Raw genomic sequence first — 23,302 nt, forward strand, 5'->3', positions numbered from 1 at the left:
ATCTCACTATGCCATATGCACATTGTGATGAACTATTCCGTAAGCAAACTAGCTGAGCAGGAACGGTTGGTCTTTGCTGTCCTACGTTTCTGTGATGACTCCATCTGTACACACCAGCTTTCACCGCTACACCTTCCGTGTCTAAAATTACGTTAACATTTTCAGTTAACCACATAGAACAGGAACTCAAATAAAGCATTTTTAGGTGGTAAGACAGCGTAAGATAAATTAGAGGATAAATTAGCACAGTTATTCAACAACGTGCATGTTTGCCACACCTCTGTTTGGAGTGGGAAGACCAAAAACTACAACAGCATCTTTTTGGTTTCCAAATGTCCAGTATTTCAATGTTATGTACAGAGCTGAATGACTCAAATTTCCTGTCTTCACATTCTGATTGTTTCTATGAACAGTAAGTTTTGGATAAAGTGCTTAACATTTAAGTCTATCTCCTTCACTAACTTCTAGGAAAGCCTACCTTTTCAAGAGATCACAGAACGTTAATGGGTTGGAAGGGACCTCTGGAGATCATCTAGTCCAACCCCCCTGCCAGAGCACGACCACCTAGAGCAGATCACACAGGAATGCATCCAGGAGGGTTTTGAATATCTCCAAGGAAGGAGACTCCACAACCTCCCTGGGCAGCCTGTCACAGCGCTCTGCCACCCTCAGGGTAAAGAAGTTTTTCCCCATATTCAGGTGGAACTCCCTGTGCTCCAGTTTGTGCCCGTTGCCCCTTGTCCTGTCACTGGGCACCACTGAAAAGAGCCTGGCCCCATCCTCTTGACACTTGCCCTTCAGATATTTGTAAGCATTGATATGGTCCTGTCTCAGTCTTGTCTTCTCCAGCCCCAGGTCTCGCAGCCTTTCCTCACAGGAGAGATGCTCCAGTCCTCTCATCATCTTCATAGCCCTCAACTGGACTCTCTCCAGTAGTTCCCTGTCCTCTTGAACTGGGGGACCCAGAACTGGACACAGCACTCCAGAGGTGGCCTCACCAGGGCAGAGTAGAGGGGGAGAAGAATCTCCCTCCACCTGCTGGCCACACTCTTAATGCACCCCAGGATACCACTGGCCTTCTTGGCCACAAGGACACATTGCTGGCTCATGGTCAACTTGGTGTCTACCACAACTCCCAGGTCCCTCTCTGTAGAGCTGCCCTCCAGCAGGTTGACCCCCAGCCTGTACTGGTGCTGGGGTTATTCCTCCCCAGATGCAGGACCCTACACTTGCCCTTGTTGAACCTCATCAGGTTCCTCCCCACCCAGCTCTCCAGCCTGTCCATGTCTTGCTGAATGGCACCACAGCCCTCTGGTGTGTCAGCCGCTCCTCCCAATTTTGTATCATGGGCAAACTTGCCGAGAGTGCACTCTGTCCCTTCATCCAGGTCACTGATGAATATGTTGAATAGGACTGGACCACTAGATAGTGTCGTAATATGTGAGGCTGAGTTGATACATATTTTTCTCCCTTCTTCTAGACAGTAAACAAGTAGTTAGAGGACTGAGTTGTGACCTACCGCCATTAAGCAATATCACATATGTGAAACACGCTTTTCCTAATTCCCCCCCCACTTGACGTATGCTTTGCTTTTGTCTGTCCATTTTTTTTTTTACAACAGGAAGCCATCTCAAGCTCTTTTCAGTCATACCAACAGCTGAAGGACCTCTGTATTTGTACATAGTGTAACTGTGCCCTTGTGCAATGCAAGCTTAAACCACTTCGCATTCTGTATTTGTTTCAATCTGCTTCTGTTAACAGCCACACAATCTGTGCATGTACTGCTTGTATTGGTCCTCCTGCACCTACAGCAGATGTCTTACAGGACACTCTTAACATACACGTTTACCATAGCATTGGAAAGGGCTTCTCTTGCACGCATCCGATTTCCACTGTGCATAGCTTTCACACTCAGTATCACATCAACTCACTTTTCCTTGCATGCTCTGTACTTCAAGTTTTTGGCTATTGGAGCACTCCATCTTAGATTCCTTTCTACACTCCTCTTCTGGATTCTGAACGTAAGATCAGCCCCATACTTTTTAGCAGATAATGGAATCACATACTCAAACTTTGAAAAAAGAATGCGTGGCTCTTCTATGCATTTCTTATCCATATTATAATAAACATAACACCTTCTCATATGATTCTTTCCCAACTGCGTGGATGGATGTCCTTTAACCACCCATCTTCCAACTAAAGCAGCTTTTGGAATTGGCTATTTTTATTTCCATGAGGCAATTAACACATCTGCTTTCTCTGCTTCCTCACGTGTATGCTTTATTTTCCTCAAACCTTCATGCTAGAAAGACTGTGCCGGTAAGCTTCAATCACACATTGGAATGAACGTGGCTTTTTGGATAACTGGTACTTTGGGGATTCTGTAGCAACCTTTCTGGACTCAAGACCTGCAGAGCTCCTATTATTCCTCTGTGAGTTTTGTCTAGAAAATGTGCTTTGTCTTTATCAAGGTCATGTTGTTCTTTAGTAATTTGAGACCGCTTTATGATTAAGGCCAACTGGGAAACAAACTGATGCTTCATTATGTAGTGTTTTCTCACACCACTCCTCGCTTGATACATTTTCCCACAACATTGAATCAGGCACCTGTAAAAGAGAATGCATTGAGATCAAAATGAAGACTAACCAATATAAATCATTCTTTAACCTAGAACACTGCTTATGTTTTTCAGCATGTTTAGTTTCAAACATGCAAGGAAAGACAGACTGAATTACTCCCCTTCTGTTTTATGAGAATTCTTTTCCATTAGAGCTGCCTACCAATTCTCACCACCTGTTTCTTATTCTAAACAGAATGTCCAATTTGAACTTGCAATTTAGCACAGTGTTGTGATTTAATCGTCTAAGTTCCAGCACACTACAATCGCTTGGAAGTCGTGTCTGTCTTATCTATTCTATCCTATCAGGTTGCCTGTTTTCAGAGACCATTTGCTGGTTGCTATTTACCTCCAAACAAACCAACCCAGAAGGACCGTAAGACTTACTTTCATCATCTGAATCAAATCCAAAGAGCGTCTGACACTTCTTTTGTGCAAGGTGAGCCTCAAGTGCTTCTGAATTACAGTAGATGGTCAAGCAGTTGCCACATCTAAATCTTTCTGTTGATTTGCTACAAAATGTATCTTGTTCAGAATGAGCATCTACTTCATCAGTCAAAATTTTTCTCCGTTTTGGCATGCTAATGTATCGTTCATCAAGGTAACTTGGAGGCAATGGTCTAAAATACGGTTTTGTTAAGATGACACCATATGAAGTATTCTCTGTTGTCTGATTTGGTTTAGAAGGTAATTGCGAGGCAGCAGCATTATTTTGTGGTACATCATGACAATTCTGTAAAACTGGTAACACTGACCCATTTTCTGTCCTTGTTTCATTTGTCACTCTGTCCAAAGGTGTTTCTGATGACTTTGATGATGTCTGATCTAGGTCACTGTGCCCATTGACTAGTTGGTCACTAACAACATTACAGTTTTCAGAATTTGGCTGTAACACAGGTGTCTTTTGGTCTATCAAACTTAAAACTGTAGCGCTACCCTCAGATGTACTTTCATTTCCATTGTGAATTACATTATTTGCTTTCTTGTCAACACTTTGAATGTATGTCTTTGGTTCTGTAGAATCCTTCCTTGACTTCCAAGTTGGAATTGGTAAATCTACAGTTTCTTTTTCATTAGTAGATTCATCTTCATCTTGGTTACTACAAAGTTCTGAAGGATCATCTGAAGAATCTTTTTCACTCGCTTCTTCTGAACATTCTGGTGTTTTATTTAAATAATGCTGAGCTTCATGCTCATACAGCAAAGGGAGCTCCTCAAACAGCTCACAGCACTCTGCAAAATTGCATTGAGCTTTAAAAACACTATGACTTTTCGTATGTTCTGCAAGCTCAGTTGACAGCTTAAATCTCTGATTACAATTAAAGTGTAAACAAAAATAAACATTTGGATACACATGTCTCTTCAAGTGGTCTATAAAATGCTGGGAATCAGCAAATTTTCTCTGGCAGAACCGACATTTTCCTTTATTCCATTTCATTATATGCTGCTGCACCTTCAAATCAGTTGGATGAGTTTTTCTTGCGTGTTTATTGAGGAATCTTATCTTTTTAAACACTCTAGCACAACCATTAGCAGGGCACTTAAAGCTTCCTTCCTCATCCATAGCATCAATGTCTTTTTGAGGGCAAAAAGCTCCATTTACTTTGTGGAGAACAGGTGACTCTTTACTGGAGCTCTCATCATCTTCAGGCAAACTTTCTGTACTTAAAGCATCAGGAACATTAAAACAGCTGTCACTACTATTTTCAGTAGCATCATCCTGGTCACTTAGGTGGTTTTCCACTGCATCAAATACCTGTTCTGCATTCTCCTCCTCCACTTGGACCACTTGGTCAGCACTTGGAGCTATTGCAGTCTCTGGTTCATTATCTTTGGGACCATCAGAATTCCCATTTTCAAGAGAGAGAGAAACATCAGAACATTCTAGTTCATTAAGAGTAGGAGCCTGCTGACCAGCCTCAAGAACTGCAGCAAGATGTTGCCTTTCTATCTTCCTGACATGGTTCTTTAAGTGCTTCAGCATAAGTCCTCTTTGCCTGAACTTTCTGGTGCAAAGTACACAGGAAAAGCTGCCCTTTTTTTGGTGAGCTTGTGCATGTTTCACAATGTGACCACCAAGAAATTCCTTGTTGCATATCACACAGCGGTACCTTGGTACAGTTTGATCTAACATTTTAGATGCCTCAAGAGCTGCATGGTTCTTTTTGGCATTACCTTTGGACTGGGCTTCAGAAGGGTCTTCAGAGTCAAGCTCACCATTGCTTACATCTGTTAAACAGACACGTTCCTCCCTCAGAGCCCTGTACTCTGTCATCTTCTCTGTATTTGCAGGAGAGTTTTCCAGTGTACTTTCACTTAAGCCAACAAAGGCTTTATCCCCCAATAATGCCAAACAATTCTGCTTGATCATCAAGAAATTCCAAAACTCAGGATCAAAAAACAAACCTTTTTTCAAAATTGGAAGCAGTTCAAAACGTACACGGTTTTGAACAGAACTAGTGCACTCATTGTATTCTTCATCTGCACATTTATATAAATGTTCAACAGTATAGTAAGATTCCAAGGTGCGCTCAAGAAAAAAGATTGAAAGAGCACAAATCCGGAGGATCTCTAAGTCATTTGGCAGAAAATGAGCAATTGCTTTATAAATAAGACTTTTCATGTTGGGATCTTCACGGAGGTCCAGCTGTAGGGCACATCCACATATCTCAACACATATCTGAAGACCATCTTCACCAACCTGTAGAAAGGAAATTACAGTGTACAGAATTATAGAGTATGCATAATGGTATTTTCCTCATGGGCTTACAGAAGTCTACAGCTTGAAAATAAAACTAAAAAAAAAATCAGACCCACAGAAAAAAACCAACCTTGTAAAAACAATGCCCAAACATCGACATCCCATATACTCATACTCACCTACTTGCAAAATAGGAGTTCAGAAAGCATCCTGCTAATAAACTTCACTCAAAAGGTATGTACATTTTAAAATAACGCTCAAACAAGATTACAAAATACAGATACAAAAGTGCTCAAAAATAACATCTGGTTTGCACTGAAAGCTATACAGCTACTGTCAACAAAGCTTCATATACTGTTGCCGCATGCAGTTCTATAGTTGAAGACAATTAATTATTTGAGGATACAAAACAAGACTGCAGCAAATCGTATCTAATCTAGCAGTACCTTCTGTCTGCATCTTCATTACCTAGGCTGTTTCACACTATAATTGGACAGTCACTCTATATTTTGTCCCTGTTCTAAGTCATTTAACTTGCACTGCATAAAAATACAAGCTGTAAAATATCACCCTTAGTTTTGAACATTGACCAGAAGGCAAACCATAACAACCCACAGCCAAGCATTCTAAAAGGCTCGACTTTTCAGAATTGACAAGCCACCCTTCCAATGAACACAATTCCTAGTCCACACTTCAGGCTGGGGGCCCTGCTCTGAACATGAAATTCGGAGGGATGATCAGAAGCATACTGCCCAACGAATAGCAGATCAAAATAAAAAGAGTTTCAGGAAGTTTAGAAATAATTAATACCTACCTATATTTAAATGTGGGTTAACAAATACATACAATGCTCCACGTGTAGTAGATTATTAAAAAATATGATCATTAAGATGCAAACAAAAATAAGAGTTATTCATGTCACCACAAGTATTTTAGAATACATACTGAGATTAAAATCTTGAAGAGCAGCAAATCATTGCATTCAGAACTGTACAGCAGCACTCTTTGACAAAATAATTTATAATGCATTTAGGGCACAGAATATGAAGAAGCTCTGTTCAGTCAGGCTGATGAGAAACAACATCTGTTTGGAAACAACTTGCACTCCTGTGCGCCAAGTGTTGCACGGTAGATCTTTTGCAGATATTTGTATGGGACAGTGTAAGTCTAACATCTGAAGCATGAAACACAGTGTACTTTTCTGAACCAAAATTATGTCTTCTCCTGTCTTAGTCTAGCTTTTCCTTTATGTTACATTAAGCACTTATTCAGATTAGAACTGGTGAAAGGATTCAGAACCTAACAAGGGTGAAAAGCAGATACAATGGCATTGCACAAGTCCCGTTTCCTTAAGGAGCCAAGCTAGAGAAAAACACAAAAAACCAACCAATGCATCTTTCACATTTACTCCATGTATTAATTATTAATTTCCCCATTTATTTATAGAGGAAGACATCCCTCAAATTTACTGCAGACAGAAAGAGAAACTCAGAATTCACTCATTACGAAAAAAAAAATTAAAAATCTTAAACACACACAACAGACCAAGGGCAACCATAATATTGAAGCACATTCTGGAACTTGACAAAATTTTTAAGTTAATATTTTGTCCTTCCCTACCTCCTCTCAGCTTTCCAGAAAAAGTGGTCATTACACAATATAAACATCACTTCTCTTTACTTTGGTTACAAAAAGAATGAGGGGTGGGGTAACACAAACAAGACTTACTTCATCCTTTATGACTTTCATGAAAGGGAAAATTACTCTGACATTCGTAGCAATTCTTAAAAGCTGGTAGCACTGGTCAACAAATACTTGTTTTGATGGATTAGATTTAAGCTGCAGTTTACTCCAAATGAAGATCAGGTCCCTATAAGTACAGAACGAAATGTTTTGATTAGATTGAGTTGTATAACTCTATCACTAAGCATGATGCATTACTAAGAAAAGTTATTTGCATATTCTGTAACTAAAATTATATTTGAGGGTGTAGTACGAACCTAATTAACACCACACGTACACAAGGTGCACAATGGAAAAAGCAACTTAATTACTTTGTTAAAGCATTCAGGGTATCTTCTATCACTGAGCCAATTAAATATTCAACAAAACATTAATGTATTCAGTTTAGTATCAGAGAATTGCATAATAAAATCAGATGCTACAGCATCTAGCCCTTAACACCACAGGCATTAAATGTCTGGCTGAACAGCAAGGTCTGTGTGCTCTTGGGATTAAGTCACTTTCAGTGCAAGGATTAGGAGTCCTTCAGAAAAAGAAGTGTCTGAATGTAGAAAATGGGAGTGTTGTAGAAAGCCGGCTTCTGATATGATCCATTGACAGGAAATATTGACATTCTCCAGTTAGGCATATTACAACACAATTTTTTTATTTTTTTTTTTTTTTTAATAACTGCTGTCATCGCTGGTCTTTATAGCCAACAGCGGTTACATGAAAGTATCAGGCTCTACAGCTATTCATACATCTCTATGATTTCCAATCAAAAACGATTCTGACTGATACAAGGAAACATAAGAATAGATTGCCAGACTTTTGAGTTCCTACACAGGTAACATGTTTAGTCTATAAAAATACAGCTAATTGAAATTTACAGCCTGTAAGTTTTATGTACAGTAATCTGGAGACTCAGAAAGGCAACTGGACTTAACTTTTAGTTATAAGAAAATTTGCCAGCACAAAGATTTTACAGAGAAGTAGATATAATTAGGACTAGGCAGAAATCTCACTATAACATTACAACCAATACAGGGGACCAATCAACTTTCATTTTCTGATGGAAGACACTTTTTTGTTCCACCAGCCTCCTCCCTCAGAAAACACAATCCCAGTTACTGACAAAATGTTTGACTGATCTTCCTAAGTCTCTAGGCTGTGCCAGATACAAATCGGACAAACCTTTTGAGATTAAGCTTATCTAGTGAGGTCAGTGCCTGCATAGAGGGAAGTGACAGAACTGCAACACCAACTTCACCTGCAAATTTAGGACAGCTCTACAATTCTGCTTGACATTTTAAGAGCTAGACAAGACAGCTTGACCGTTTTCTTTCATTTAGAACCCAAGAAAACTGAAGTCAAAAGAAAGATCAAGCTTATATAGGGGAAACTCTGAAAAAAAAGAGTTCTACAAGCAGCTCTACCCACAAAAAAAAAAAATAGTCTTACAAGTTTTCTACAGATACAAGCTGTTCACCACTGCCTTTACCAGCCTGGAAATCTAAATTCTTGAAAGTCTCTGCAAACTTCACATACAAATTTGGAACTAACTAGTGTCTTCATGCACCAAACCATTCATAAAAAAAATAAATATCAGTAAAAGTCTCAACCTGAAGAACAAAAGAATGAACTACGCATTTTTGCTGTTAAATGTTAACAGCCGTTAAATAATACAATTTATTCTCTTTGTCTCACACCATTTCAGAGCAAGCCATTTCAACACTAATGCCAGAGAATTTGAGAAAATTCAAATTATTCTTCGGAGAGATTAGTGGTTAAAGCGGCTTGCCATGTGTTCAGACAAGTCTGATGGCTGGCACAAGGAAAGAGGTGAAAAAAGAATGGAGAAAACTGAAAGTGTAAGGAGCGGCTCCATTGGTAAAGAGCAAGATATTAAATCAGTTTAACCACTGTTTAACTTTGATAAACACTAAGGATTAAAGCATTCTTGAAGAGCTGATTGGACTCTATTTCAACCACTTAAATGCTCTGAATACCAACTTTAATGCTGAAATCAGCAGCACTTGAGATATTTCTGTGTCACTGACCACAACACAGATGGTAAACTTTAGATAATGTAGGCAGGAGTAGTTTCCTATTTGCTCAATTATTATAGTATAGTAGTACAGTACTTAATGTCATTTACTTCTTGGATAGTAGAACTTAGTTCACACTGATGCCTGTGCTTAAACTATTATGGACATGAACTGGGGCAATTTAAATTGTTACTGTGAGATCACAGAACTCTGTACCTCTTTATCAGAGGCATCCAGGTATTCCAGCCTGTTAAACCCCCATAAAATACCAAAACTATTGTGTGCCTCCATCAGCAACTTAAGAGAAAGGTTCATCACAGAATCACAGCCTGTCCTACCTCAGCTAGATCTAAAACCTTTGCTATTGCTGATAAGTAGAAAGTTATCTTTCCTTGGGTATAAACAGCACACTTCACCAAAATGTTATCCAATTCACAAAAATTACCTGAAGGCTAAAGGCTGATCGAACATGTGGGAAAAATTCCTTGACTTACTGAATTTACTGCATAGGAGCCACATATGAAAACAGTCAAAACAGCATTTAAAAATCGCCTGGCAGAGAAAGCAAGCCATTCTGCTGCAGCTGTTCCATCAAAATTTTGCCTGTCTTCCTGAAAAGACATCACTTTCTGGTAGTAGAAGGTCATTAAACACATCATTATGGACTGATCTCTTACCAATACCTCGTACACAAATATTTCTAGTAAGAGCAAGCACAGGTTGCTTTGTCATTATTTTGTAAGTGTGCTTTCACTTCAGAAAAGTAATTCAGGTCATCTGAACCTAGAATTTATTCTTAATGTCAATGAAAACAGAGTTTTGTGACAGAGCTGCTTAAAGTCCATCTTCCTCTGAGATAATATGAGAGCTAATGGTTTCAGCATGAAGATTTGATATAAGCTGCTTCATGTGAAGCAATAGCAAATATCTGCTATTTACAGCTTTCTAATCTATTTTGATATCTTATCGTTGCTAGTAGAGTTCGCTGCTAGATTCCTGCTAGATCTGCAAGGCCCTCAATTCCAGGCAAGGCAAGATGATTTATGCTGTGCTGAAGACATTAGAAACTTCTCTAGGGAAAAATACACAATGTGAGTTAATTTAACCTGGCTCCTACTACTTAAAAAATTTGAATTACAGTATAGTTGTGCCTTCACAAGCTTTGTTCCAGTTTACATTATCTATTAAGCATCACGCAGAATTCTCTTGTCTACACAATTGTTAAGGCTCAGCATCTGTAAAGAACAAAAGAGCCATTCTAGCTGCATAGACATAACTGCTCTGAACTCTTTCAAAGATCTTCAAGTTCTATATTCTGAACAAACGATTAAAATACTAACATTCCAAAATTATTTCCTTGCTAACAGTTATCAAACAGTACTTCAGTTTCTTCTGGAATTTAATTTTTGACATCTGTTTTGCCAGAACATAAGGACAGATAGCTTGTTATGAATAGCAATTTTCAAAATGCATGATGCAAGACTTACTAAGCAACTGGGTAAGAGCAAGCTTAACATGTTACTACAGCAAAAGGTATAAAAAAAAGTAGGTTTAACTTAAATATTTAAAATGCAATTCTTAATATACTGGATCCCTGAAACAGAAAGCACTAACCATGTAACTAATATATGTAGGTTACATCTGCAAATTTTCTGATAAGTAAGTAGTCAGGAGATGCAGCGTCTGGGCAGGAATCAGCAAAGTTGGATTCCATTCCAAAGTTGGTCACTGGGCTCACACAAACTACGTAACTTTTTGGTTGCACTTCTTTATCTGTCTTAAGGGGACAGTCATGCCCACCTTTTTCTGGACAGACCAAATGAAAAATGCCACTAGCTATTTCCAATACATTGTATTATAAATGTACGTCATAATAATTTGAAAAGGTTTTATTCAATGCAATCAATTACTCATCCAATAGTCAAGGAAAAAATTTATTAACGAACCAAGCATTGTCATGTCTGACCTTTATTACTTCCTCAAGAAAAGAGACTTTTTAGTTCCCTGAAATCTGAACAGGGAAATCCTATATAGATTCTGAACTTCATATTAAAACTAGTTAAGCGGATTAATAATTTAATCTCTATTGATTGAAAAAAAAAAATAAAATCCTTGCTGACTAAGCCTTTTTGCTTCAACTACATAATGAAACAAACAAATTAAGAATACTTTATCAAGGAATGCAGATGTTACTCCAGGTACAGAAATTACACAGGCTAAACAGAAGAATTATCTTCCTTAGCCATCTTTCAGTCCTCAGAATGATGACATTTGTTTTGAAAACTCTTTAGAATAAATACTTCTTAGACATACAAATGTCCAACTATCAAGCTGAATCAGTGTCTATGAAGACATTCTTAAATGTTTTGTAAAGAACCATCATTTATGTTATGGCTCTGTTTATTAAGTAAACATTCACATAATTCACGGCACATTTTCAGAACCTTATATTCTCTTTTTAGACACATTGGTGACACACTACGGTTTGGTTATCATAAGCAATGTCATTTAACTAGCAGAACAGCAAAATATCTGCATTGCCAGAGAGCCTATAGACGCCATATTGTTACACATTGCTAACGACAAATGCCATATTTATAGGTATTTACAGCCTAAGGTATGTAAAGGATCACCCTTCTGTTACTTTGAAACAGTTAATAGAAGTGTTATGTACTATGTAGGCTACCGCTGTACATGATCGCGTGTAAAAAGGCAACAGGCATAACAGATGTACCTGGAATGTTTAAAAATCATGTTAGAACGTTTTTATCTGGTATTTTAAGCTTGAGCTACATCTCAAAGTTAGATGAGTTTCATTTGGCAATAAGCATTTATTATCTGCTAAGCTGCTTCACCAGAAATAAAGTATTTACCATATACAATACATGTCCCCATTTTGAAGCTGTGGGACTAGGAACGATTCACATAGCTGTAAGGCTAAGGTAGTCTTCCCTTCTTTTTCAGTGTTGCAGATGATCTCAATTCCACTCTTGCAATCAGTCCTCAACAAGTGCTATACAATTAAAATAAAATCAATTTAGATAAATTTGCTAACACGAAATAAAAACCTATCAGACCTTGCTATATTAAAGCAGCTACTGAAAACTTCAGGAATTGCTATTAAACACAGGATTTCTTTGGAACAGCTTTTGTGTAGGTCTGTAAATAAAGATTTTTGAGATATTTAGAGCTCTCATTTCTTACGAGTAATGACCATCAGAATTGTCTGAGAAATTAAAAGACCACACAAAAGCACTTTTTTTCACGATGGTAGCTTGTTCTTAAAACAAGGTTAGAAAAGCATTGTTATCTAGTAAGTCCTATCAGTGGTAAAAGTAGGGCCACATTCCGCTAGAGTGTTGTTTTACATATTGGGGCGTCAGTAAAAAAACTTTACTGCTAACAAAACTATATAATGTAAAAAACACTGGACAGTCACCAATTAGGCTCAAGTGCTTTTGCTAAAATAAGTCAATACACTGACGTTACAAAATGTTAATGACTCAAGTTATTTAGGGAATACATCTACAAGTAAACTTGACCAAAAAATTGCAATTAGGTCAACAAGATTTGTAGGTGTTTAACATTTAACTTTTCAAAGCTTAAGCCAGCACTACGTTAAGCAACACCGGTGGAGTTGCCTGATTTTATGACATTTGGTTCTACAAAAACAGAGTTCCATATGCTCCTCTTGACAACTTGTATACAGCAAGTATAATGTATCACTTCATTAAAAAAAAAAACGTATACTGACAAACAATACCTCCTGGAATAGCTGATCTTCTAATGGTGACATATAAAGACAGGTGAAAAGAGCTTGATGGAAATACAGATCTTTACTGATATCTGGATGATTTATGCAAGATTTGATAAGAGCCATTGCCTCAGGGATGCGTTCACAGGCAATAAGGTATCTGGCACGTAGTTCAAAGAACAGTGGATTTTCAGAGCTTAAATATTTGTTAACTGTACAGAAAAGAAAGATTTAAAGGCAATTAGAATATGAAGTCCAAACAACAAATATATTTAAATGTAATGTTGTTTTTAATAGTGCAATGTCAACAAATAATATAAAAAAGGCTCTGCTAAAGAAGCTATATATTAAATCAAATACCATCAAGAATCTGTCCTTCTGCTTGGAAACAGAAATTGTTATTTTTCATACACCAGTAATGTAATTCATTATTTTGTTTCTAACAGATCAATACAAGGTGCTGCAAAGGATTAGTAAAATATACACTACATAGAAGCAGATATGAACATTTTTGAGAAAGAAAATTCCCTCCTTTCTCAACACTGGAATCTGGGTGATTGTTAGCAGTACAGGATCGACATCACCTCCCACGCTATAAGTATCTTAAACAACTCGGGATACTCATTACCCATTAAAATGGAAGAGCTCAGAGTGGTGAAAAAGTTAACTACAATCCACTTGTTGCTTTAAGTAACTTTGCACACCTTGATTTTTCTTGAAGTGGAAAATACACTTTTTCTTGCTCTAAAAGTGCTACTGTGCACAATTCTAAATCCCTAAATACCTTTAAATTCTAAGCCCTGCTTTCTGGAAACCTGTTTTTCAGATCTAAAAGCTAATCTTAAAGCTAACATTTGAATGAAATTGTTTCAGCTGAGATACTGAGAATACTTAACATTTAAGTAATCAGGAAATTATTAAATACATTGAATACATGCTCTAGATCTCCATTATAAAAGATTACACAGATTCTAGTATCGCTTAGGATGAAAAGTTAAAATATCCCTCAAGGGTATAAAATGAAGCAATGCTACTTTTATTTTGAGCATTGTTTGCATCTTGTCAAGTAAATGCACACTCTGAGGTGTCAATAGTGTGATAACATTTATGTAATCTATTGGACAATATGGCCTGATCTTCCTCTTACCTTCTCAAGAGCTACCTTAAGAGTTAAACCCCCACAATTTCTAGTACATACCCTGTAGTACTCTACAGTGTTTCATATTTTAACAAAAGAAAAAAGAAAAGAGATTGTCAATTTAAAGTCAATGAAGGCTAAAAGTGAGCATGAAAAGTTTACACCTTAGAAGGAACCCGTATTAAGAAAGTTACAAGCAACTTAAAGTGACAAAATGCTTAAAAAACGGAAGTGGTTACCGAAACCAACAATCTGAACAGCTAAGAGAATTTTCTTTTCTTTTTCCAAAACAAAGAGACTACTTGTATAACAAGCTTTCACTTAAAACTTTTTTTTTAAGGGACATCTGGTTTGAAAGACATTCCTTATGCTCAGAAACAGGATTTCTCCAGTATCTTTATTTTCACACAAGCTAGTGGTATTATATGCTAATGAACATTTAAGGAATATTACTCAAGCTGATACAAGGTTTTAGATGACATTTGTTAACAGATGTACCGTAGGGTCCACCATAACAGAAGATCTCATTCCCACCATCCATTAGCATTTCTGTGTGCAAACTTAGTAAAGAAGACTGAAAGAAAAGTCACTGCCTAACAGTCATTAACTGCAAGAAAAAGTGATCATACGGAACAATCCTTAAAATCAAGTAAAGGCCTCTCCTTTTTTTTGTATTACTATACTTACAATAATAAACCAAATCATCAGTTTCATATGCAAACATTACCCAACAGCTTACTGAATATTCACATGGAAAAATTAGGCCAGAAATACTTGGCTTTTGTTATGTGCTAATGTTAAGAAAATGCTGCACATATAACAACTGGCTGTAACATCCTTTTCCTTCAAGTGAAGGAAGACTGCAGTCCACAGTGCAGGTTAACTTGTTATATCATTCCCATTTTCTGTGTGGGGAACTCTTAGGTCAGTAGGCCCCTCTGCTCCATAAGTGAGAATCCCACTTCTGACAGCACGAGCTCCCAGGGAAGGGCATCTCCTGCACCCTCCAACACTGACAGCACGAGCTCCCAGGGACAGGGGTCTCCTACACCCTCCAAGGCTGTTTTTAAACAGACTGAGCTCCAGCTACACCACGAGCAAGACTGTGCTCCCTCCCTGTAGCAAAATGCCCTCTTTTCCCAAGGCAGCATTTACAGCTCTTCTAACCAGCCAAGCAGAAGACAACTGTCAACCATAGTAGCATTTAGCCAAGCCTGAGATACAGTAAAAATGGCTTGGGGAAAACAACATGTATTCTTATCCAGGTGCTTTGCTTTAGAGCGATAGATGCCAACTATCAGCTTAGAAACTAATCAACTGTTTACATGTGAGTGTACCCCTGTCTACAATATTCTTCTAGATGCTGACAATAGGCTGCCTTATTCTCCCTAACCTACTAGAAGCTATTGTGCCTACATTTCCACCCTGCTATTTTTCTTTAAACCCAAAGAGTACCTTCCTGTCCAGCCATATCAAAGCAGGCTGCAACATCTCAAAGTATACTACAATTCATGTAAAGACAGACACAGCAAGGTTTGTCTTGCCCTAAGCTTCTCCGTGCAATTAATGAATCCAAGACAGGATTATGTAGTTCACACACATATTTATCAAACTGACTTTTGCAAGTAATCGTTGGTGATTCAGCAATAATAGACAGTTTTCCTCATTTAAAATAGTGATCCCTGAAGGAACTAAGTGGCCAAGTTTCAAAATATACACCAAACACTGCCAGCCTATAAAGCAGCAGAGAATGTTTGCTTTGTGTGAGACTTGACAAGAATCAGATTTTAGAGGAAGTGAGACAAGAAAAAGCATCCAAAAGATATTATCTAAAATAAAATGTTTTCATCACAAATGAGATATGTCAAGGGCATATGTGGGGATACTGGAAGATAAAAGGAGGAATAATATCTCAGTAGAGGTGAAGGAGATGTAGCCTGCAACAAAAGGAAACAAAATGATCATCTAGTGACAACAGGCAGTCTCATTCCTACTCTGCTGGGTCAAAACTAAGTAAAAATCCTCAAACTGTTACCCATTACATAGAGGCTTCATGATGATCAAGGGAATCATTAAGGCAAAGGACTAAACTAATTCTTTGCTGGAGAGATGGAGATTGAGACCTAACTTCAGATCAAAACCACCAAAGCTTCTAGAATTCATCATGCAATGCAGAACGAATCAGGGATAATCTTTGTTTTCATTTTGTTTCTGTAGGTATTTGACTAGAAGTTTATCAGGTATGTAATAAAAACCATGGGGAAACTATGTTGCTCAAGTGCTTGCTTCACAAGAGACAAAACAACAAGGACTACCACTTAATCACGTTCATTTGCTATCAAAATACATTCTCTGATTAAGGAGACAGCTCACTGAGCTATTCAGATTTTATAGTTCTCTTCCTCTCTCTATGGAATAAACACCTTATCAAAAACACAGTAATGAATTTGAATCATGCATTACATCGTAGTAATTAAAGAACTAGCATTTTCTTTCACTATCAAACAGAAACAACTTTTAAGAGGTCCTGTGTGAACACTGCTAGAATTATATTGCCTAAGAAGTTAGTAAAGACTTTACTGTAGACTGGATATTTTCCCCTTACAAACTTTCACTAACATTCTGGTAATGTTTTGTTTCCACACACTGTTAAAAATGCCGGTTTATTTTGCAGCCTGAAGAGAAACCTTTCTTCTGCTCCCAACTCTAGGAATTACATATACATAAACAGAAAGCAGCTGCCAGGTGTAGTCACAGGCCTCACTGTAAACAGAACCAAGAAAAGCCACAAGCCAGAGCATTTACAATTTAAAAGAAAAATTAAATGAGTCAGAGTACCATGAGACAGACATACGCACCAGGTCCTCCCTGATCATGTTACTTCAGTAGCCTAACTGAAGTCAAGTCACTCTCCATGCTCTTTAATTGGTAAATTCATTTTATAAGTAACTCCTCAGTAGCTTCTTCTATCTGAATAATCTGACCTCTATACTATAAAAGTGGACTTAAACTACTAGCAAAGAAATTTAGTTTTCTTTCAAATGAAAAAAAAGGGCCTGGTACATTCTACTACAGAAAAATACGTTAAATTGTGTGCAATGTCAGCTGACAACACCTGACACTAATATCAAAAAAGCATAATTCAACACATTTTTTCAGTACTCGAAAAAATTAACGTGTTAAGCGAAATACCTAATTCCTGTGATACAGGCTTTGCTTTAAGAATTGCTTGTAATACTGGATCCTCCCATGGTCCACCATCTCGGATGATGCGAGTCACTAGTTCCAGGTTCATATTTCTGTATCTGTTTAGAAGGTTCTGACATTCCTACATGTAAAAAGAAAAAGAATTAGAAGAAAAAAAAAATGCTGTCTAAAAATAAAGTTAGGCCATCCAAAAGATAAGAAACAAGAAAACCTATGTATGTTTAAATATCTCCTCAGTCAACAATTCAAGCTATGAAGTCTTTTGTTGACAATGCCTACACAAAGCCCTAAACCAACAGCCTACATTCACTAAAAACAGTAATACAGAACCGTGGAAGCCAGAATGCTCGGTCTTCAATAGGCATGCAGCCAGAGCTGTCATTTGCATAACAATGCAAAAACCGCCTTTCTTTGAATTAAGAGATATTACTGGGATATGCTGTGGGAGAAGCCTTCAACCTCATGCTAGCCTGCACAGATTTAGACATGTTGACACTGGATTTGTGATCCAGTGACGGTGTCTGAATTCTACAAGTGAAAAACTGAATTAAGCCGCATGAGTCACCAGCCCTCAAGCAACCATCTTTCTCCAAATCTCTGCATAACAGAAATTACACTTGCCAGAATGTTTTAGCCACCCATGATTTTCAAATATGCCAAGTTCCCCCCTCCCACCCTCCTTGTTATTTGCTGGTACAAGTGTCTACGTTGATGTTAAGCCACAGTAGAATTTTCATCACAAGAAAAAGGTATCTAATTTTGAAGCAAAAAGATGTATCTGAAGAACGGCTTCTATGCACATACAATTAATGTCTTCACATATGCTTTTTGCCGTAAATCCTTTTACTTTCAACTCAATTTTTTCTTTCATATTCAGATGAATATGTTTGACAGTAAAAAAAATGGTGAGGTACCTGAAACAACAGTTTTTACTACCAGTTTGATCACACAACTGATTCAGAAATTCTTTACCTAGAAAATTATGCAGAGATACATTTTAATGCGTTCACTGTTTAAAAGTCAAGACAATTGAGAATTGTAATACAAAAGCTCAGAGAAGAAAGTATTATACCTCAAATTTTTTCCTAAATGCCTTCTTGTTCATAGACTGTTTTTGAAAAGCATTTATTGCGGAACTGCCAAAATGTCTCATTACTCTTATGTAAGAGACTCTACTCATTCCTAAGGCTGCTAAGCCACTCCTTGACCCCATTCTTCTACCAATTCTAATCAAGCATATGTAATCACTGCTGGTTTGACAATTAAGGTAAGCGATGCTGACACATTAATTCGTAGCAGTAGTAACAAACAGGTATCAACACAAAAATAACAAAGTGATAGCTATTTTTCAAACTGCAGTTCCACGATCAGTATTAACAGAAGAAACAACCCTGGTTTTCACCCTTCCTTTCCCTACAACAAAGCTTCCTCTCACGGTGGCACAAATGCTTGTGTTCTCTTGTAGTGAACTCAACTCCCAAAATCAGTTCAGGTCAAAAAGACTCATCTGGCAAAAAGAGGTAAGTTTTTAAATCCAAGATCATTTATCTTATGCAGTCGTATACAGACATACAAAACCTTGTCCCAGTCTAGTCAAGAGCACAACAGTTTTAAACAATACAAGTTTATGTTGACCTAAAAAGTTCATTAAGATAGAGCTTCAATTTCAAATTTACTGTTTAAAACCACAGAGGGAAACTTGAGGTTTCATGTCATGAACCGGTATACAACACTGGATGATTCTTAAGTTCTAATTAGATACAAACAAGCAAAGCTTCCCTCTTCTATACGGGAAACACAAAATACATCTTTAAGATTGGTATTACAAACAAAAAGAAGTAGTACATTTTACTTATTCCAAGTAGATTCAAATAGCAATACTGATGATAAATGTAAGAATAAATGGCTTTGACTTCAGATATCCCCACCCCCCCCTTTTTCTTTTCCTTTGGGCGTAAATGTTAGTAAAGCAGCTACATTCTTTCACTATAATGGCATGTTTCCTCCAGGTTATATATGCACAAAAGCTGTCTTTACACATACTAAAATAATATTAAAGGTTTATATGAAAGTAGGCAATACTACCTGGATTGAACCTAAAATATCTTTCAAAGGATCTTCATAGAACTCATCCTTTCCAAAGAACAGCAGCAATTCAAAAAAACTCCTAAAAAACAGAAGTAGTGACAAGTCAATCAAACTGAAAATGTTAATTCGAAAAATGAAACTACTGTAAGTCTATTAGTTTTCACAGCACTAAAAACAACATTCGGACTTTCAGAAGTTCTAGACCCATGCTGATGCCAGAATTGCTTTAAAGTCTGGCTAATGCCCACACTCTTTAAACACAACTCCTATTTCAAAAATTTTATGTTGGTCTGATATTTTGTGCTGGATTTGCAGTTAGACTTCCACACACACACCCCCAAACACATTTTTCATCAGGCATCAAGTCGCAAATGCAATACAGCTACAGATAAGCTAACAAGACCAAGACAGTAATAAAAAAATCTAGGTTATACTTAAACACAACTTAAAATCCCTTCTCTGCATCTTTTTCATAAGTTCAGAACATTTGGACTCACAGTACCTCCCTCAAGAACTCAAGTCCTCCATACTGCCGCTCCCCATTCACCATTACAAAAGTGAACTTTCCTCAAAAGCCAACGCATTTGTCAAATATGCAGCAATTTTGAGGAAGAAAAGCACAACTGTAAAATTACTACAGTACGCACAGTGTATAAGGAGTTAGAGTCAAGGAATGGTAACTTCATGTGAATGCAGATTCCCAACAATGCCTATTTTCAAGTATGATAAGCACTTCTTACTAACACATTTTATTGCATTTCAGCCTATCTTGCCATAATGCCCACTAAAGTCTCTCTACGAAGATTTAGGTTTAAAGTGCTATTACTTTCTTACTCCAGATATCATTTTCATATTATTAATTTCATATTTCATACTATTAACATCATATTTTAAAAAAAGGTCTTTGAAGTTTATTTTCAAAGGGAGAGCTTTTGTGCAAATATGCAAATAGAACTACATTCATCTTGTGTGGCATTCAAATGAATTGATAAAACTTCAATTTTACCACCACCAAGTTTTTAAGCAAATCGGGTCTACATGCAGCAACATAAATTCACAAGTGTTACCCCAAAGGAAATGTCAGATAAGTGAGAAGCCAGGACTGATCCTTTCAACAGAAGCCCAGATTCAAACTGACCTCTGGCCTCCATGTTTTCCATCATCTTAAAACATTTGTCTAGTATTTTATTTTTAATACAGTGACTGAGACAAACAATCCTGATAGCAGAATCAGAGAGGTTGGTAAAAAGTAGTTTTAGGTCTTCACTTACAGAAGCATACCTCCAGACAATGCTTGCAATTCAAGCAAAAATTGCCTGTCAAAATCAGACAATTCAATCAAAAACTAGGTAGTGGGATCTCATGGATCTGCAGACAGCTCCAGTGTACCTGCTATTGCTCTGCCTTAAGATTCTGAGAAATTTACCTTCTATTTGGAAAAGGTAACTACCAAGTACTGCACTAACATAAGCTGCAATTGCTGGTTGAGAAAGTCATGAGCAGCAGACAATAACTGAGCAACTCTCAGAGGGTAAGAGAGTACTGAAAGAAAAACTGCATCCAGCGCGTTTTAGAAACAGGACTGAACAGCAAAGGCTTTGGTTTCGTAACAGAAGAAAATATGAATCATTTTCTTTAAGATTATTCTTTTTTTTTCCAAATGAACAGGGAGAATAAGGAGGCAGAGAGAGAAGGTGGAAGATGACTCCTGGAAGAGGTTCCAGCATTTTTCCAACCTACAGGTTTTTGAGATCTTGCTGATGGGAATTTCTTTCCTGACTACAGCATTTCATTGTTGCAACAGCTCTTAAATCAAAAGGCAGATCTTCAAGAACAGCTGGACTTGGAAGTCTTTTGCAGAACAATTAAATTCATTGCAGTTACCCCCAAATCTAAAGTCAAACTTCAATATATTTGAAGTTAACATCTAAGTATTCCTACAAAACGTTTCCTTTTTAATAAAGCTAATTTAAAAGAAGCTAAAGAACAGACTTAAGGCAATTTTTCCTCTCAGTAACATTTTCAGAAATCCTGTGCATTATACAATCTTAATATTCACATAAACAAAATGAAGTTTTGTATGGGAATAATGCAAAAGTATAAAAAAATTAGATTTCCTTTAGATTATGCTGCAGTAATTTTATTTCCCAGCCAGTGGCAAGCTATGCCAAAAACAGACCTAGAAAATTTAAGATACACATTCATTATATTCAATGACAGAATTATTCTCCAGATTAGGTCCTTGAATTGCAAATATTCAAACATGGAATGAAAAAACAACCAGTACCCAAACAAGTATTTTGTTCTGGAAAACATCATCTCATTTCATGTTGATAAACAAAATTTTGCAGCATACTTGACTCTCAGAAAGGTCAGGCATGAGTCATGTCATGATCTGGAAAGCAGCCAAACTGGAACTTAAATAAAACAAAACTAGCCATAGCAAATGGTGCATGCATCCATTTTTATTTGCTTTGACAGATTTAAAAAGAATAGTATCTTCAGCAAAAAAAACCCTGGAAATTAACAGTGAACAAGTGTAAAATACAGTTTTCTTCCCTATCAATGCACCTGCTCCACACTCATACCAGATCAGTAAAGGAAGCTATCAAAATATAAATATTTCCTCATCAGCAGTCTCCATTCAGTGAAAGTTACTATAGTCAATTCTAGCTTGGCCCTGTTACCTTAAACCAGGCTGCAGCATTGCACATCCACATTTACCTACATCCACTTATAATAATGGTGCTTCTAGATTGATATTACTGGGATCAGAAGATTGCCTAGGAACACTAGTATGCTGGCACCATTGTTAAAACCCCCTGATATTAGTGGCAATACAGATGCTGCTTCATTTCTGATGAATAGCAAGGCTAGTAAGTATAGGAAATGCAACAGTCATTACTGTTAATAGATTATTCTGGTTACCAAGGAAATCTTACTGGAGTATGACAATACAGTCAGGCAGGTTTTTGCTCTCCAAGAACTAAGACTTAATATACACCAAATTTTCAAGAGAGATCCGAGCAAGGTTTCCCAGGTAACTGCAACTACTAAGCCCCAGGATCCCTTTATGATATCACATGCAAAACCACACCAGTGAAGCAGACAGAAGGAAAAATAAGCATTCTAGAACAGAAGAAAGTCTCAGTGAGTAAAACTAGTTCCAAAAAACAAGACTGACAAGGCTGACAGGAAATCAGTGACCATTTCACTTCTAGATTATCAGGAAGTGACCACTCTACATACAACAAATACCTGAATTTCTACCTTTTTTCCTCCCAAGCTTTGATATTTAAAAGTATGTAAAAGTGCAGTTTGAACTTTGAGGGTTTTTTTCTAAAAACTAGTGAAAAAAACAGAGGTCATCATGGTTTGATGCAACTGCTAGTTATTCTCCAATACCTGAACATTCAGTTTTAAAAATCATGGTCTTATGATTCCATAAATAGCCCCATGTCAAATAGTTTCACACACATGAAACAGTATATTCTCTTTGGTGAAGTTTCACCAATACTTAAAGACAGTAAGTATACAGAATAAAGCCTTGACTCCCAGGTAATTAGTATTAATAGCTCAACAACAGTGGAAAAGATAAGCAACCCAGTCATCCTGACCAAGTAAACTAAGAGAGAAAGACTAGGAGAGCATTCACTCCTGATCGCTAGACAAGGCGAGAGTGAGACATTTCCACACAAAATTTTGAACTGAGATACCGAGCTGTATTTGAAAGCACCGCTCAACAAGAAAGCGGTATAACCAGCTGAACAAATAAATCCAATTTACTCAAACCAAACTCACAATAAAGATAGCTTTTAGGTTTTTGTCAACATCTGCTGAGAGAAGATCGAGTACATTGCATCTCAGCTAAGTACATCTAGCTCACTCAAACATTTTTTTCCACATTGAGGTTTTGAAACCTGAAAAGTAGGTTTTTAGAACAAGAAAAAAAAAAAAAAAAAGACTTATCTACTGATCATTACCCTGATACTTTCAGTCTTCATGTGGGAAAACCACCAATGCATC

The 23,302-nt window shown here is 37.2% G+C and overlaps 1 protein-coding gene across 1 annotated transcript in view; it reads right to left on the reverse strand.

Annotated features, from left to right (window-relative positions):
- Positions 1-1,652: 1,652 nt before the first annotated feature.
- Positions 1,653-23,302, reverse strand: part of ZNF654 (zinc finger protein 654) — a 34,068-nt gene continuing 12,418 nt past the window's right edge. The window contains exons 3-9 of the mRNA XM_086478024.1: positions 19,274-19,355; positions 17,174-17,309; positions 12,853-13,055; positions 11,963-12,102; positions 7,048-7,189; positions 3,006-5,319; positions 1,653-2,607 (exon numbers count right to left, since the gene is read on the reverse strand). Coding sequence (XP_086334150.1) covers positions 2,600-2,607; positions 3,006-5,319; positions 7,048-7,189; positions 11,963-12,102; positions 12,853-13,055; positions 17,174-17,309; positions 19,274-19,355 — 3,025 coding nt within the window. The 3' untranslated portion in view covers positions 1,653-2,599. The remainder of the gene's footprint in view (positions 2,608-3,005; positions 5,320-7,047; positions 7,190-11,962; positions 12,103-12,852; positions 13,056-17,173; positions 17,310-19,273; positions 19,356-23,302) is intronic.

This window comes from Leptosomus discolor, chromosome 1 (genome assembly GCF_034619465.1).
Source record: "Leptosomus discolor isolate bLepDis1 chromosome 1, bLepDis1.hap2, whole genome shotgun sequence".
Taxonomy (NCBI): Eukaryota; Metazoa; Chordata; class Aves; order Leptosomiformes; family Leptosomidae; genus Leptosomus; species Leptosomus discolor.